The sequence below is a fragment of the Pygoscelis adeliae genome, unplaced genomic scaffold, assembly GCF_000699105.1.
Source record: "Pygoscelis adeliae isolate BGI_AS28 unplaced genomic scaffold, ASM69910v1 Scaffold336, whole genome shotgun sequence".
Taxonomy (NCBI): domain Eukaryota; kingdom Metazoa; phylum Chordata; class Aves; order Sphenisciformes; family Spheniscidae; genus Pygoscelis; species Pygoscelis adeliae.
This window is the reverse complement of record NW_008824938.1, coordinates 526,996-538,216: the sequence shown is the minus strand read 5'-3', so window position 1 is coordinate 538,216 and position 11,221 is coordinate 526,996. Positions and strand designations below refer to the sequence as shown.

General features: G+C 41.1%; 1 protein-coding gene across 1 annotated transcript in view; it reads right to left on the bottom strand.

Moving 5' to 3' along the window:
* Positions 1–7,270: 7,270 nt before the first annotated feature.
* The window catches only part of HINT1 (histidine triad nucleotide binding protein 1), a 4,920-nt gene continuing 969 nt past the window's right edge, over positions 7,271–11,221 (bottom strand). The window contains exons 2-3 of the mRNA XM_009325376.1: positions 8,384–8,524; positions 7,271–7,611 (exon numbers count right to left, since the gene is read on the bottom strand). Of these exons, the coding sequence (XP_009323651.1) occupies positions 7,447–7,611; positions 8,384–8,524 (306 nt within the window). The 3' untranslated portion in view covers positions 7,271–7,446. The remainder of the gene's footprint in view (positions 7,612–8,383; positions 8,525–11,221) is intronic.

Genomic DNA, 11,221 nt, shown 5'->3' with positions numbered 1-11,221 from the left:
GAAGCTGAAGTCCATTCTTCTGAAGACAAGGGACATTGTTCTGCTATACACTTTCTCTTTTCCCACAGTAATACATGGGATGAACTCAGGAAATCACTTTCTTAACATACTGATGAAGAAGTGTTACTACTGATCATAAATACAGTCTAAACCAAAACCTCTTACAAAGGTAAATATACCCATGTAAAGGTCTCAAACAGTTCCATAATTTTTTATTTCTCTGCGATAGCACATTCTTCTAATTCTGTAACACACATGGCCTCTCATTCAACTCTGAAGATAACAATACTAAAGACGACACAGATACGTAGCTCACCCATGTCCAAAAAACCCAGACAGAACACCACCCTTGCCCTGCAAGTGCTTAAATGTGCAAGGAACCCATTTCTTTTACCCAGTTATCTCCAGAAAGCTCCGCGTTTACCCACATTTTTTCAAAGAGGGCAAGTGTGGTAAGCCTGCTTACAGCATACCTTACACGCACATACATACACAGATACCACCACCACCACCACCACCCCCCAACAAGGTCAGGACACTTAAAAATGCAGCCAGAACTTTTTTTTCTTCTTTTAATTAGGAAAACCTCTCTGAAGGAAAATTCTAGTTGTTACAAAATGTCTACCCTTGCATCCTACATTCTGCATTTAAAGTAGTCAGCATATCATATCTCATATGCCTTTACTATGGGACAGAGGACTTGAGTTTCAAGTACAGGAATATAATTCTACGCTCTTGTTCCCAGCTTTCTCTGCAAAATGGTCACATCAGCCTGACCCTTATGCTGGTGTTCCATGTCTCTTCTGGGACCAGGATGACAGTGTTTTCCACAATTCTCTAAGCTAAACTTCACTGGATATAAATAAGTGTCCTAACCACTGGACTACAGTCACGATGCATCTTGTTTGGCCATGAAGCTGAAATTCCATTCTGTTTGCGCATAAATAACAGCGGAAGGCCCCAGGCTAGCTTACGACTTAATGATAACCGGAGTCTCCAGGGAGACCGAGATGCAATCCACAGAGGTGCCTCAGAGCAAAAAGTGAACTGTACGACGCCTCCCACTTACTTCATAACTTTTGATTCAAAACTTGAATGTTTCTATGTCACAGCTGGAAAAGCAAATGCATCTTTGCTTTACTGTGAATAAAAATGGAAGCAATTTTGTGGACACTGCTGAGCTGTTAAATGATAAAAAAGCCACAATATTAAGAATCAAATGAGGTTTTTCTAACTACAAAAAAGGCAGCGACAAGCTGATTAATTCCATCAAGCATAAACCCAAGTGTTCTCACTAAATTGAGATCCAGATGCAATTTATGGGGTAAAGTTTTTGGACTAAAAATTAAATGAAGTTAAATAATTTTGCAGAAATTATTGTAAATAACACTGAACAAACACTATCAATAAGAAGCAGTGTCATTTGCAACCCAATCATTGAATGTGTTCCAATCAACAGACTACAGAAAGGAAGACCTATGTAAGTACTGTGATGTTAGGTTTGTCACCACAGCTTATTGGAACCTCCCCTCTGTGCAAGAGTACAGAAATGTTATAGACAGGTGGATGAGCTCCGATGCAAATCAAGGCGCTGAGACTCCCTTGGCTTGCACTGGGTTGTTTGACAGAGACAGATCTCTACCACGGAGCTGAATCAGAGAGGAACAACCACTCTCTGGAGCTATGCAACTTCACCTCCAGATTTCTAGACCTGTGCACTGAGCCAAGGACCCAGAGAACAACACTGAGAATACATAAGTTCCCAGTGCCATGTAAGAAAGCCCAAGGGGCCTTTCATGAGAATATCCCCCTTCCTGCCCTAACACAACATACACAGGCACAGATTTTCACTGCAGCATCACCCCATTCAATCATGACATTCAGTTTACTCTATTTCTTTTTTTCCTCACCTCTCCCTTTCCTTTTCCCCACAGACACTTCCTTCCTGAAATGAAGCTTCTGGAATTGTTATTCCACCCACACCACACACACACCATAGTCTAGATCTTACTATAACAATAAAACAGGCATAGGGATAAATAGCATTATCTCAACTCTGGAAGGGTAAATGACCTTGTAAGAGACTAAAATACTGTGGCTCCAACCAGCTGCTTCAGTAAGTGCTAGCTGCTGTGGTCTCAAACACTGATTATACGTCCTTGCTTATGCAAAACAGCATTTAGAGACTGGCTCTTGGAGAAGAAAAAAAAAGTACCTGCAGCACAGATACACATTTTATGAATGAATTGACAGAACTGTTCCTGTTTTGCAAGAGGATACAACTCCAAGGCCCCTGCGAGCTTTAAACAAAATATAAGCCACTAGCAAGGCAGAACACTCTCCTTCCTCCCTACTGTGAGATAGTAGGGTGGGGCTTTTCCACATCTAGTTTCCATCTTTCAACCAACATACACTACCAATATGATGTTTTATCAAGTTTCTAGGGAATTTGCTATCTTCTTCACAGTAACAGAATTTTCACATTGACAAAGTTTGACAGAAGCACAGTGTCGTGGTTTAACCTCAGTCAGCAACTAAGCACCATGCAGCCACTCGCTCACTGCCCCCCCCCCCCCCCCCCCCCCCCCTCAGTCGGCAACTAAGCACCACGCAGCCGCCTCGCCCCCTCCCCCCCCCCCGATGGGATGGGGGAGAGAATTGGAAAAGCACAAGTGAGAAAAACTCGTGGGTTGAGATAAAAACAGTTTAATAATTGAAATAAAATGATAATAATAATAATAATAATACACAAAGCAAGTGATGCACAGTACAATTGCTCACCACCCGCTGACCAATGCCCAGCCAGTCCCCGAGCAGCGGCCCCCCCCGGCCAGCTTTCCCCAGTTTATGTACTGAGCATGACGTCACATGGTATGGAATGTCCCTCTGGCCAGTTTGGGTCAGCTGTCCTGGCTGTGCCCCCTCCCAGCTTCTTGTGCACCTCCAGCCTTCTCAGTCGGTAGAGCACGGGAAGCTGAAAAGTCCTTGGCTAGTGTGAGCACTACCTAGCAACAACTAAAACATCGGTGCCTTATCAATTTTGTTCCCATCCTAAATCCAAAACACAGCACTGCACCAGCTACTAGAAAGGAAATTAACTCTACCCCTGCCGAAACCAGGACACACAGCTACCATTACAACAAAATAAAAATACCTGATTGTTTTGGAGTACAGTTATTCTCAGCTGAGTCTTCTCTGCTACTGAAATCTCAGTTATAAAAGACTGACTGGTACTTGACCTTCAGCCAAACCAACAGTACAAATCCTTCTTGACAAAGGGGTCAGGACTACAGCTCCAGCCTCACTTACTGTTGTTCCTTTACCCTTGACATCCTCAGGGCATTGTCTCCTGTAAGGCTGTGTTTTGACCAAGTTTACCAGCACCAAGTTAACCAAGCTCACATCTTCTCAGTAACATCTTCATAGGTGTTGCTAGGTTTCCAACACACAGAACATCCAACAGGCTAATACTTACGGTTTTTACTCTTTGCATGCAGGATTGCCAGTTCTTTTTCACTTTTACCATGAAGTTGAGAAGAGGTAGTCTTCTTCTGGAATCTCTAGATGCTTATTCTCTCAAGATCCTTCTGTTTCTCAGAAAAAAAGCATTAGCTCTCTTGAAGCTTCCCGCTCACAGGGGCTGGATCACCAGATATTTCCCAAGTTTCCTATCTCCAAAGAGTCATGTTCCTACCCCAGCCATGAAAGCAGTAACCTCTCCTTAAACCACCTCCCCTCCTTCAACTTCTACACAGAAGACTCTGCATTTTAGGCTTAGATACAAGGTTTTTTTCCACCTGGCAGCCCTGTAACTAGCCCAACTATGGGGTTTAAGCACATTACAGTCTAATAAAGCCTACATCTCCTTGTCAACTCCTTCAAGACTGGTACTGGGCATATACCTGGTGGCCAACCCCAGCAGACAGCTCTGCCCAACAGTATTAGCCTATGTTTTGGTTTTTCCCCAGTTTCTTCAAGCTCAGCTATGAACTGGCTAAAGTACACTATTACAGTTTGTCAAAAGGACAGAAATTCATAACTGGAAATAACAATAAAACAAGATTACATTCTGCCAAGTCTATTACAGACATTCCCTGTCTGTTAAAAACTAAAGGAAATTGTTGCCATGGCTGTTTTTTCCCCAATAACTGGAGAAGAAACAGACAGAATGAAGACAGAACTCTGTATTTAAATCCATAAAGCCATAATCAGATAAAAGATTAACACAGTGCTCTTGAGAGAAATTCAATCTGGTCCACAGAAATGAGTTCCAACACAGAATAACAAACAAAAAGGAGAAAATAAGACAACTGTAGCCTAAGTCAGGATGGCTTGTCCAAATCTGCAACAGTTACCATCATGGGATTTTCAAGAACTGCATGGGTACCTGTGGTCAGCTTGGCTCAACAACACTAGACAGCTCAATACCTAAAAGAACGCAAAATTTCATACCTAGGAGGTGTTAGTTCAAACTCAATGACTGACATTTTAAAAACTGACATAAATGTCATGTGTAGCTTAGCTCGCTCTCTCGGACATTCATCAAAGGGTTACTTGGGTCTCTGTGTAATTTTAAATCCCAGAACCAGAACAGTCTAAGCACAGTCACTGGCTTTAAAGAAAAAGGAACTCTCTTGCAGCTCCACAGCAACATGGAGCTAGTGTGGACCCTTCAAAGTCTTCCATGGCTCTTTCAAACATGTCCCTGTCATTCATTCCCGAAGGTATCAATCTTTTCGCCTAGTTTAATCCTTACAGAACATGCAGCAGATAAAACAAAACCTAAACACAGAGATGGTCTGAGCATAGCCAGGAACATAGCAGGAACACCTTCCAGATACCTCAGGGAGTTTAGAGACATAACAGTACATGTTGCCTAGCTCAATCATTCAGTTAAGTGGACGCTAACACTACAGCAATTCAATTTCAGATCATACATCAGCTTCTGTCTACTTCAGGTAAATAATTTCCACCTTCTGCCCATGAAGATTAAATAAAGGTGAAGTCCTTGAGGTGCTTACAGGCTTTTGTCATCTAACTTGATTACTTGGAGAAACAGAAGAGACAAAGACATCTTCCAGTGGGTGTCTCAGATCTGTCAGTAAGGTAGAATTGAAGGGCTACGTAGGATAACCCTACCTTCCCATGTCCATCTCCCTGGTTTTTTTTAAATCTAAGATGAAGTTTGCTGTCTCCCTGTAATGCAGTTAACATAGCTCACTTCGTAACTGGCCTTCAAAATTATTGGACAGAGCAGCTGTATTAGAGCCGATTACCTAGCCACAGAAGTAACAGACTGCAACTCAAGCAGAAGGTAATTCATGGCAGGGAGGTTGAAATCTACCTTTTAGCAACAAACTGACAGGTGCTTTTAAGGGCTAGAAGAGGGCAACTAATACCCAGCTGTCCCATTTCCTGAAGGTTCAGTGATCTCTTAACAGTCACAAATTAGGAAAAAGAAAGTTTTCCTCCAATTATATTTTTCCCACATTGGGTTCACCGTTGTCTGACAGGTGTCTTAAGCTCAGTACTACTCTTCTCATCATTTGAGCATCAATCTTTGGTTTTCAAGGTACTGCAGAACACACTCATCTGAAACTGAAGCACAACTAGACTAGTTAGCAAGCTCACCTCATGGCTACCCTTGCAACAATTCCATGGTTCTGCCCTCCCTTAGAAGTCTTCTTACCTTCCTGAAACATGTACATCTGCAAGTCAGATTCCAAGTAAAGCAACAAAAGCTTTGCTGGATTTTTTTTCAGCAGCGATGCAATTAACTTCAGTCATGCTTTAATTCACAAATGCCAATGTTGGTATAAAGCATACGTATAGGAGAACAGAAATTAGAAAAGTGAAAGTAGTACACATAGCACATGCCCTTTCCCACATTTGGGTGCTGGTGGTTAATCTCGATATCCTTAAGTGCCTTTCATGAACTTGTTCCGATAGGAAGTTTCCCAGCCATAAACCTTTACTGTAGCCCCACTGTATCTGCCAGTGATACCTCGTTCTCACGATACACATTCAGGTCTCTGCTCAGGGATGATGTACCTCTGGGGGTTGGGTGGTTTTCTTCTTCACTTCTGTGCAGGACATCCAGGAGAACAGCTGTCAGGCTACCACTACAAGACCACCTTTTTATTCCTAACTCAACTATAGACCAGCTGCCTTCAGAAGCGCTAGCTGATTTTCCATTTGAAGTCATGTCTTAGGGTAAAAACTCTGAAGGTTCAAAACCTTCAGAAGTACTTGCAGAATACTTTCAAGTTGAATGAATCCAAATACCTTTACCAAACTTACAAGTTTTTATCTGAATAGACATTACAACTCACAGTCTTTACCTGTCCACTTTCTACACCCCCACATTTCTTTCTCTAACACCTTTAGTGTTAAAACTGTACTCTGGAGAAGTGGTGCTCACAAATACCCCAGTTTTTCTTAGGGCATCTGTCTAAAGACTTCCAAGTATCTTCCATCATAAAAACGGGTTAGCTGGGACTTCTCAATTTTAACAGAAAGAACAGTTGCTTTATATTTACACTGGCAGACACATCTGTAACCCTAACTTCAGGAAAATTTGTTGTCTTGGAGATTTGATGACAGTGTTGCATGAACAATTGTATGCAGCAACATAGAGAAAATACTATTCACTGAAGGACAAATTCCGCCCAATAAAATCTGGAATCTAAAATGTATACATACTACATTATGCTGCTTATGTACCAACATGAAATGCTTTGAGCATCTTACAAGGCCCCACAGACACTGTTCAGTGTTTTCATTTCAGGTGCTCAATGCCATCAAAATCACAACTCAGAAGTAAATACCAATGTGCTATGGAACTATCACAGCTGCCATTAAGCTATTGTTTTACCCCTTCTCATCAGAAAGATGGGGCCTTACAAAGCAGCTGTTGACAGAGGGCTCCAACAGGAGCTGTACATTTCCAACACACTGCACCGTACTGACACAGCCCTTGCATGGCACGTTTGGAATTACACATACAACACTTCGTAAAAAAGTTTTAGCAGAAGCCTACGCTGGCTTTATGAATATTTACATACCACATTCAAAAAGCTTACAAGTTTTCTTCCCAAAAGACATGAAAGATTGCTAAGCAGTTGCACCTTCACATTTCAAATGCCTCGGCTAATCACTATGTCCAGAAGGTTGTTAACAGCAGACTGAAACACGCTACATACTTAAACTCCACAGAACACCATTTTAACTTGAAGAATTGTTTCCATCAGTAAGGCACACCAGACAGAGATGATTCCCACATGCTAGATCTTTATTGTGCAAATGCTGTTCAGAGCCTTTATTACCCTTTGTAGACACACATTCAAAAAAAAAATACATTAACAGTGGCTAGATTGATGGGCAACATATTAAATCTATTTGGTGGTAATCTGTATGCATGCAGTTAACTCTTGTGGTGTAAAAATCTTAGCCAGGAGGCCAGCCCAACTGACGACCACCCAGAACATGGAGATGTACGTGATAGACAGACTGCCCACCCTCAGGCCCTTCATTCACAACCATCCGGAATCCATTGGTCAGGCCCAGGTTAGCAGCACACTTCTTGCCAACAATCATTAAATGCCCAAGAAGCTGGAGGAGAAAAAAAAAAAAAAGAAAAAAACGAACAGAAAACACACAAAAAGGGGAGAGGGCAGGAAGGGAAGGAATGAGAGCAGAGAACCATTCAGATAAGCCAATAAGCTAATTTGTAGAAATTCAGCCACTGCTCTTCAAATTGTTGTCTGCCCACAACTGACATTTTCCAAGAAAAGCTATAAAGACTGACTAGGCATAATATAGAGGAAAAAAAGAGCTACAGATTTTTTTCAAGCTAGACCGTAACAGACTACAAAAGTGTCACAGAAGCTACATTTATCTCATGATTAAAGCCCCCATTACTTCTTCAGGCAACATGGATAATTCTGGTAGAAAAGAAACTTTGTCTTATCATGTAAAGGTTTACAAAATCTTCGAACTTTATGTTTATAGTATACAAATGAAATATTCAGCACCTCTCAGCTAACTTTCCCTTTCTTCATATCTGACCTGCCAAAAACCCCAAGCCCATATTAGAATAAGTACTACTGCCTGTAAACATGAAAACAGACATCAAGACTGTACTCCAAAATAATAATGCATTTTGCACGGCAAACACATACCCAGAGATATGCTTCGCTTAATAACACTACTTTTACTGGAAAACCTTAACTCCATTCCCATTCTAAGCTAGAGGAAAAGGATTATAGTATCAGAAAACTACTCTGCCTCTTTGAAATCTCAAGAGGAAAAGGGGGCGAGTCTAGAAAATTATGAAGTAATTAGAGGTACAGTTTGGTGTACAGAAAGCTTCTAGAGTACTTACAGATTCATCAGAATCTTCTGCTTCAGATAACCTGACAATTGGCTTCTTAGGAATCACTAGGAAATGTGTTGGAGCTTGCGGTGAAATATCATGGAACGCAAGGCACTGGAGGAAGAGCAAAGAGTTAAAACATAATTTGCTTCAGAGAAAGGCAAGAGTTTAAGTAAACCAATATGCCCCACTAAATACATACTTAAGCAGATTATCAGATACCTCAAACATAAGCAGAGATGCTGATTTTTCTGGAGTGATATATTGTTCAAAGTCCTCTAGTTTCTAAACACAAAACACCTACTTAGCAAGACCTGCTGGTATGAAAAAAATAATCATTACTCTCGTGTTAAGTATTATTAAAAGCTATAGTCTTCTCAGCAAGGTAATATGCAATTAGGTTCATGATTTATTATTTCCACATATGCATAACAACTAACAGAGCTGATGGCATGCATGCCTATAAAAAGTACATTTATGCTTACTTCACTTTTTTATTAACACCCCGTTCAATAAAACAAATGGCAAAGAGTTGCTAATCATCTTCCAGTTATGTCTGAATATTGCCTTGGTCAAAGATAGCAAGGCAATTTCAAAGAACCTGAAGGTATGTGATTGAGGACATATAACATTTCTGTTCTCAATAGCACCAAGTGCTTCAGAAAAAGATTATTTCAGAATAATGTATTAAGGCTGGCTCTACTTCAGACATTCTCAAATTGAGGGAAAGGCATCACTTTTGAAATATGAACAACTGTCTGTAGCAAGTAGCTGACTCCCAACTAATTTTCTGCAAGTACCAAAATTACTATCAATCAGAAACTGCATACAGCACCTAATTACATGAAATACATTTCAAATTAGGAACTTCCAATAGGAAGAGAAATAGAAGAGAAAGCAAAGAGAAAAGGAAGCTATGCCTCTTTGTGCAAACGGCCAACCACAGAACCCGGACTTGCTACTGCAACCACCACAGTCTGCAGGTGCCCACACTGAGCATGCACTCTGCCAGTGCTAACCAAAGGGCATCTCTGACTTACCCATCACATTTAACAGCAAAACATCTCTGGTAGTTACTGGTTGAGTTAAGCCACAAAGAGTGCATACTTATAAACATATACCTTACATTCTTCAAAATATGTATTTCCTAGATGCTTTCAGTTATTTGTGAATCAGTAAAGTGAAAATTCTATGCGACTATACTGCTTTTTTATTCTGCTCAGAGGACTTGTGGCCTTTGCCAAGAGTAAAGGCGGTAAAAAGCCTGAATTTTACTTACATTAACAATGCCTTACCTTGTATACCCCCAACCTGTCCTATTTTAAGCTATCTTTAAGAAGATAACGCCCAGTTTTAAATCTCTGATGAACTGCTTGTTTCTCCCAAACAGAGAAGGGTGGTAAGCAAAGAATGGATCAATAAAACTAACTTGTACCTAATTAAATAAATCTTACTTTGATTTGATCAGTTTTTCTATTCTATGTGGCCCACACAGAGACAGAATGCAAATGGCCAAACTGAGTCAAAGAATTTAGTGAGCCGAAGACCAGTAGCAAACAATTTCCTACAGGACAGAGAGCAGAAGTAGTACTGAACAAAAGCACATCACAGAAAATCCATGAGTGCACAGTAAACCAACCTTTATTTCCACAAGTTTAGATTCAACTAAAACAACAGTAATAAGGCTTAATTCCACAAAGTCCAGAGACTTTGTACTTGTTAGTATCTCCTTTTCTCTGCATGTCAATTAATGATTAAAAGCCTTCCTTACATTTTCTCCTTGTAACGTTTCCAGCCACCTCTAAAAAGACCTTCAGAGTCAACAAAATGAATTACAGACCATCCCCTGTAGTCAACTAAACTCTAAAAGCAGTTCTGCATTTCTGTGTAGTTTAAGGTAAAAATCAACTAAGATACTGCAGGTAATTACTCTTCCAGAAGATATTCTGCACTAATGGCAGTCAGAGTAGGTTATATGCTCTCAAGTCACTCATCAAAGTCAATGGCCTGATTCTCTATCAAACCCAGTGCTCGGGTTACACTGCTGTAGCCATTACCACTGAAGGAAAAACCTCATGCAGCCTTGACCCGTGTAAAGAAAGGATGCCCACCCTCACATAAACAGAGCAGTAACACAAGCATGATTTTTGGAAAGCAGTGAAAATTTCCAATGTTCTTAAGCTATGCATAATTTTTAAGCACACAAATCAGGCAAACAGCGTCTTTAGTGAGTCTATATTCTACACTGCAGATAATCCCTTATTTCAAAAAAAAAGCACCCCTGCTAATGTTCAGTATTTCAATTAAAAAAAAAAAAAGGTAGGGCTTATAGTGGATACTAGTTTAGTTTACATCTTGGAGAGAGCAGCTGTATTTTTTCATAAGCTAACCATTTCACTTAGCTCCTAGCACGCTGTGGTGCACCAGCATCACCGAATGCTACCAGCCCCACCTCACCGCAGAAACCGATTTTTGCAGCCCGCAGGATGACCAGTTCCAGACTTTCGTGAAGAGCAGAAAACCTGTAATTCTCTATAATGCCTTACTTAAATAAGCCCTCTCAGAGATTCACAGCCAAAGCCTGGCAGGCACAGCTGTATGATCTCCATAATGCTACTGAGAGGCACATCGAGACCTGCATTTCTGAAGTGCAAAAGCAGCTAGTTATGGTGCGCTTTTTAGATAAACACGCCCGGAATCCGCAAGGAGACTGCCCGCGGGTGGCTGATCTAAGGTTTCACGACCACCCTCCTGCACCAGGCGCGAGAAGCCCCGTCCCTTGGCAGCAAAGCCTGCACGGCCCGCAATGCCGTAAGGCCGCGACAACGGCGAATGCCAGCGGCCGCC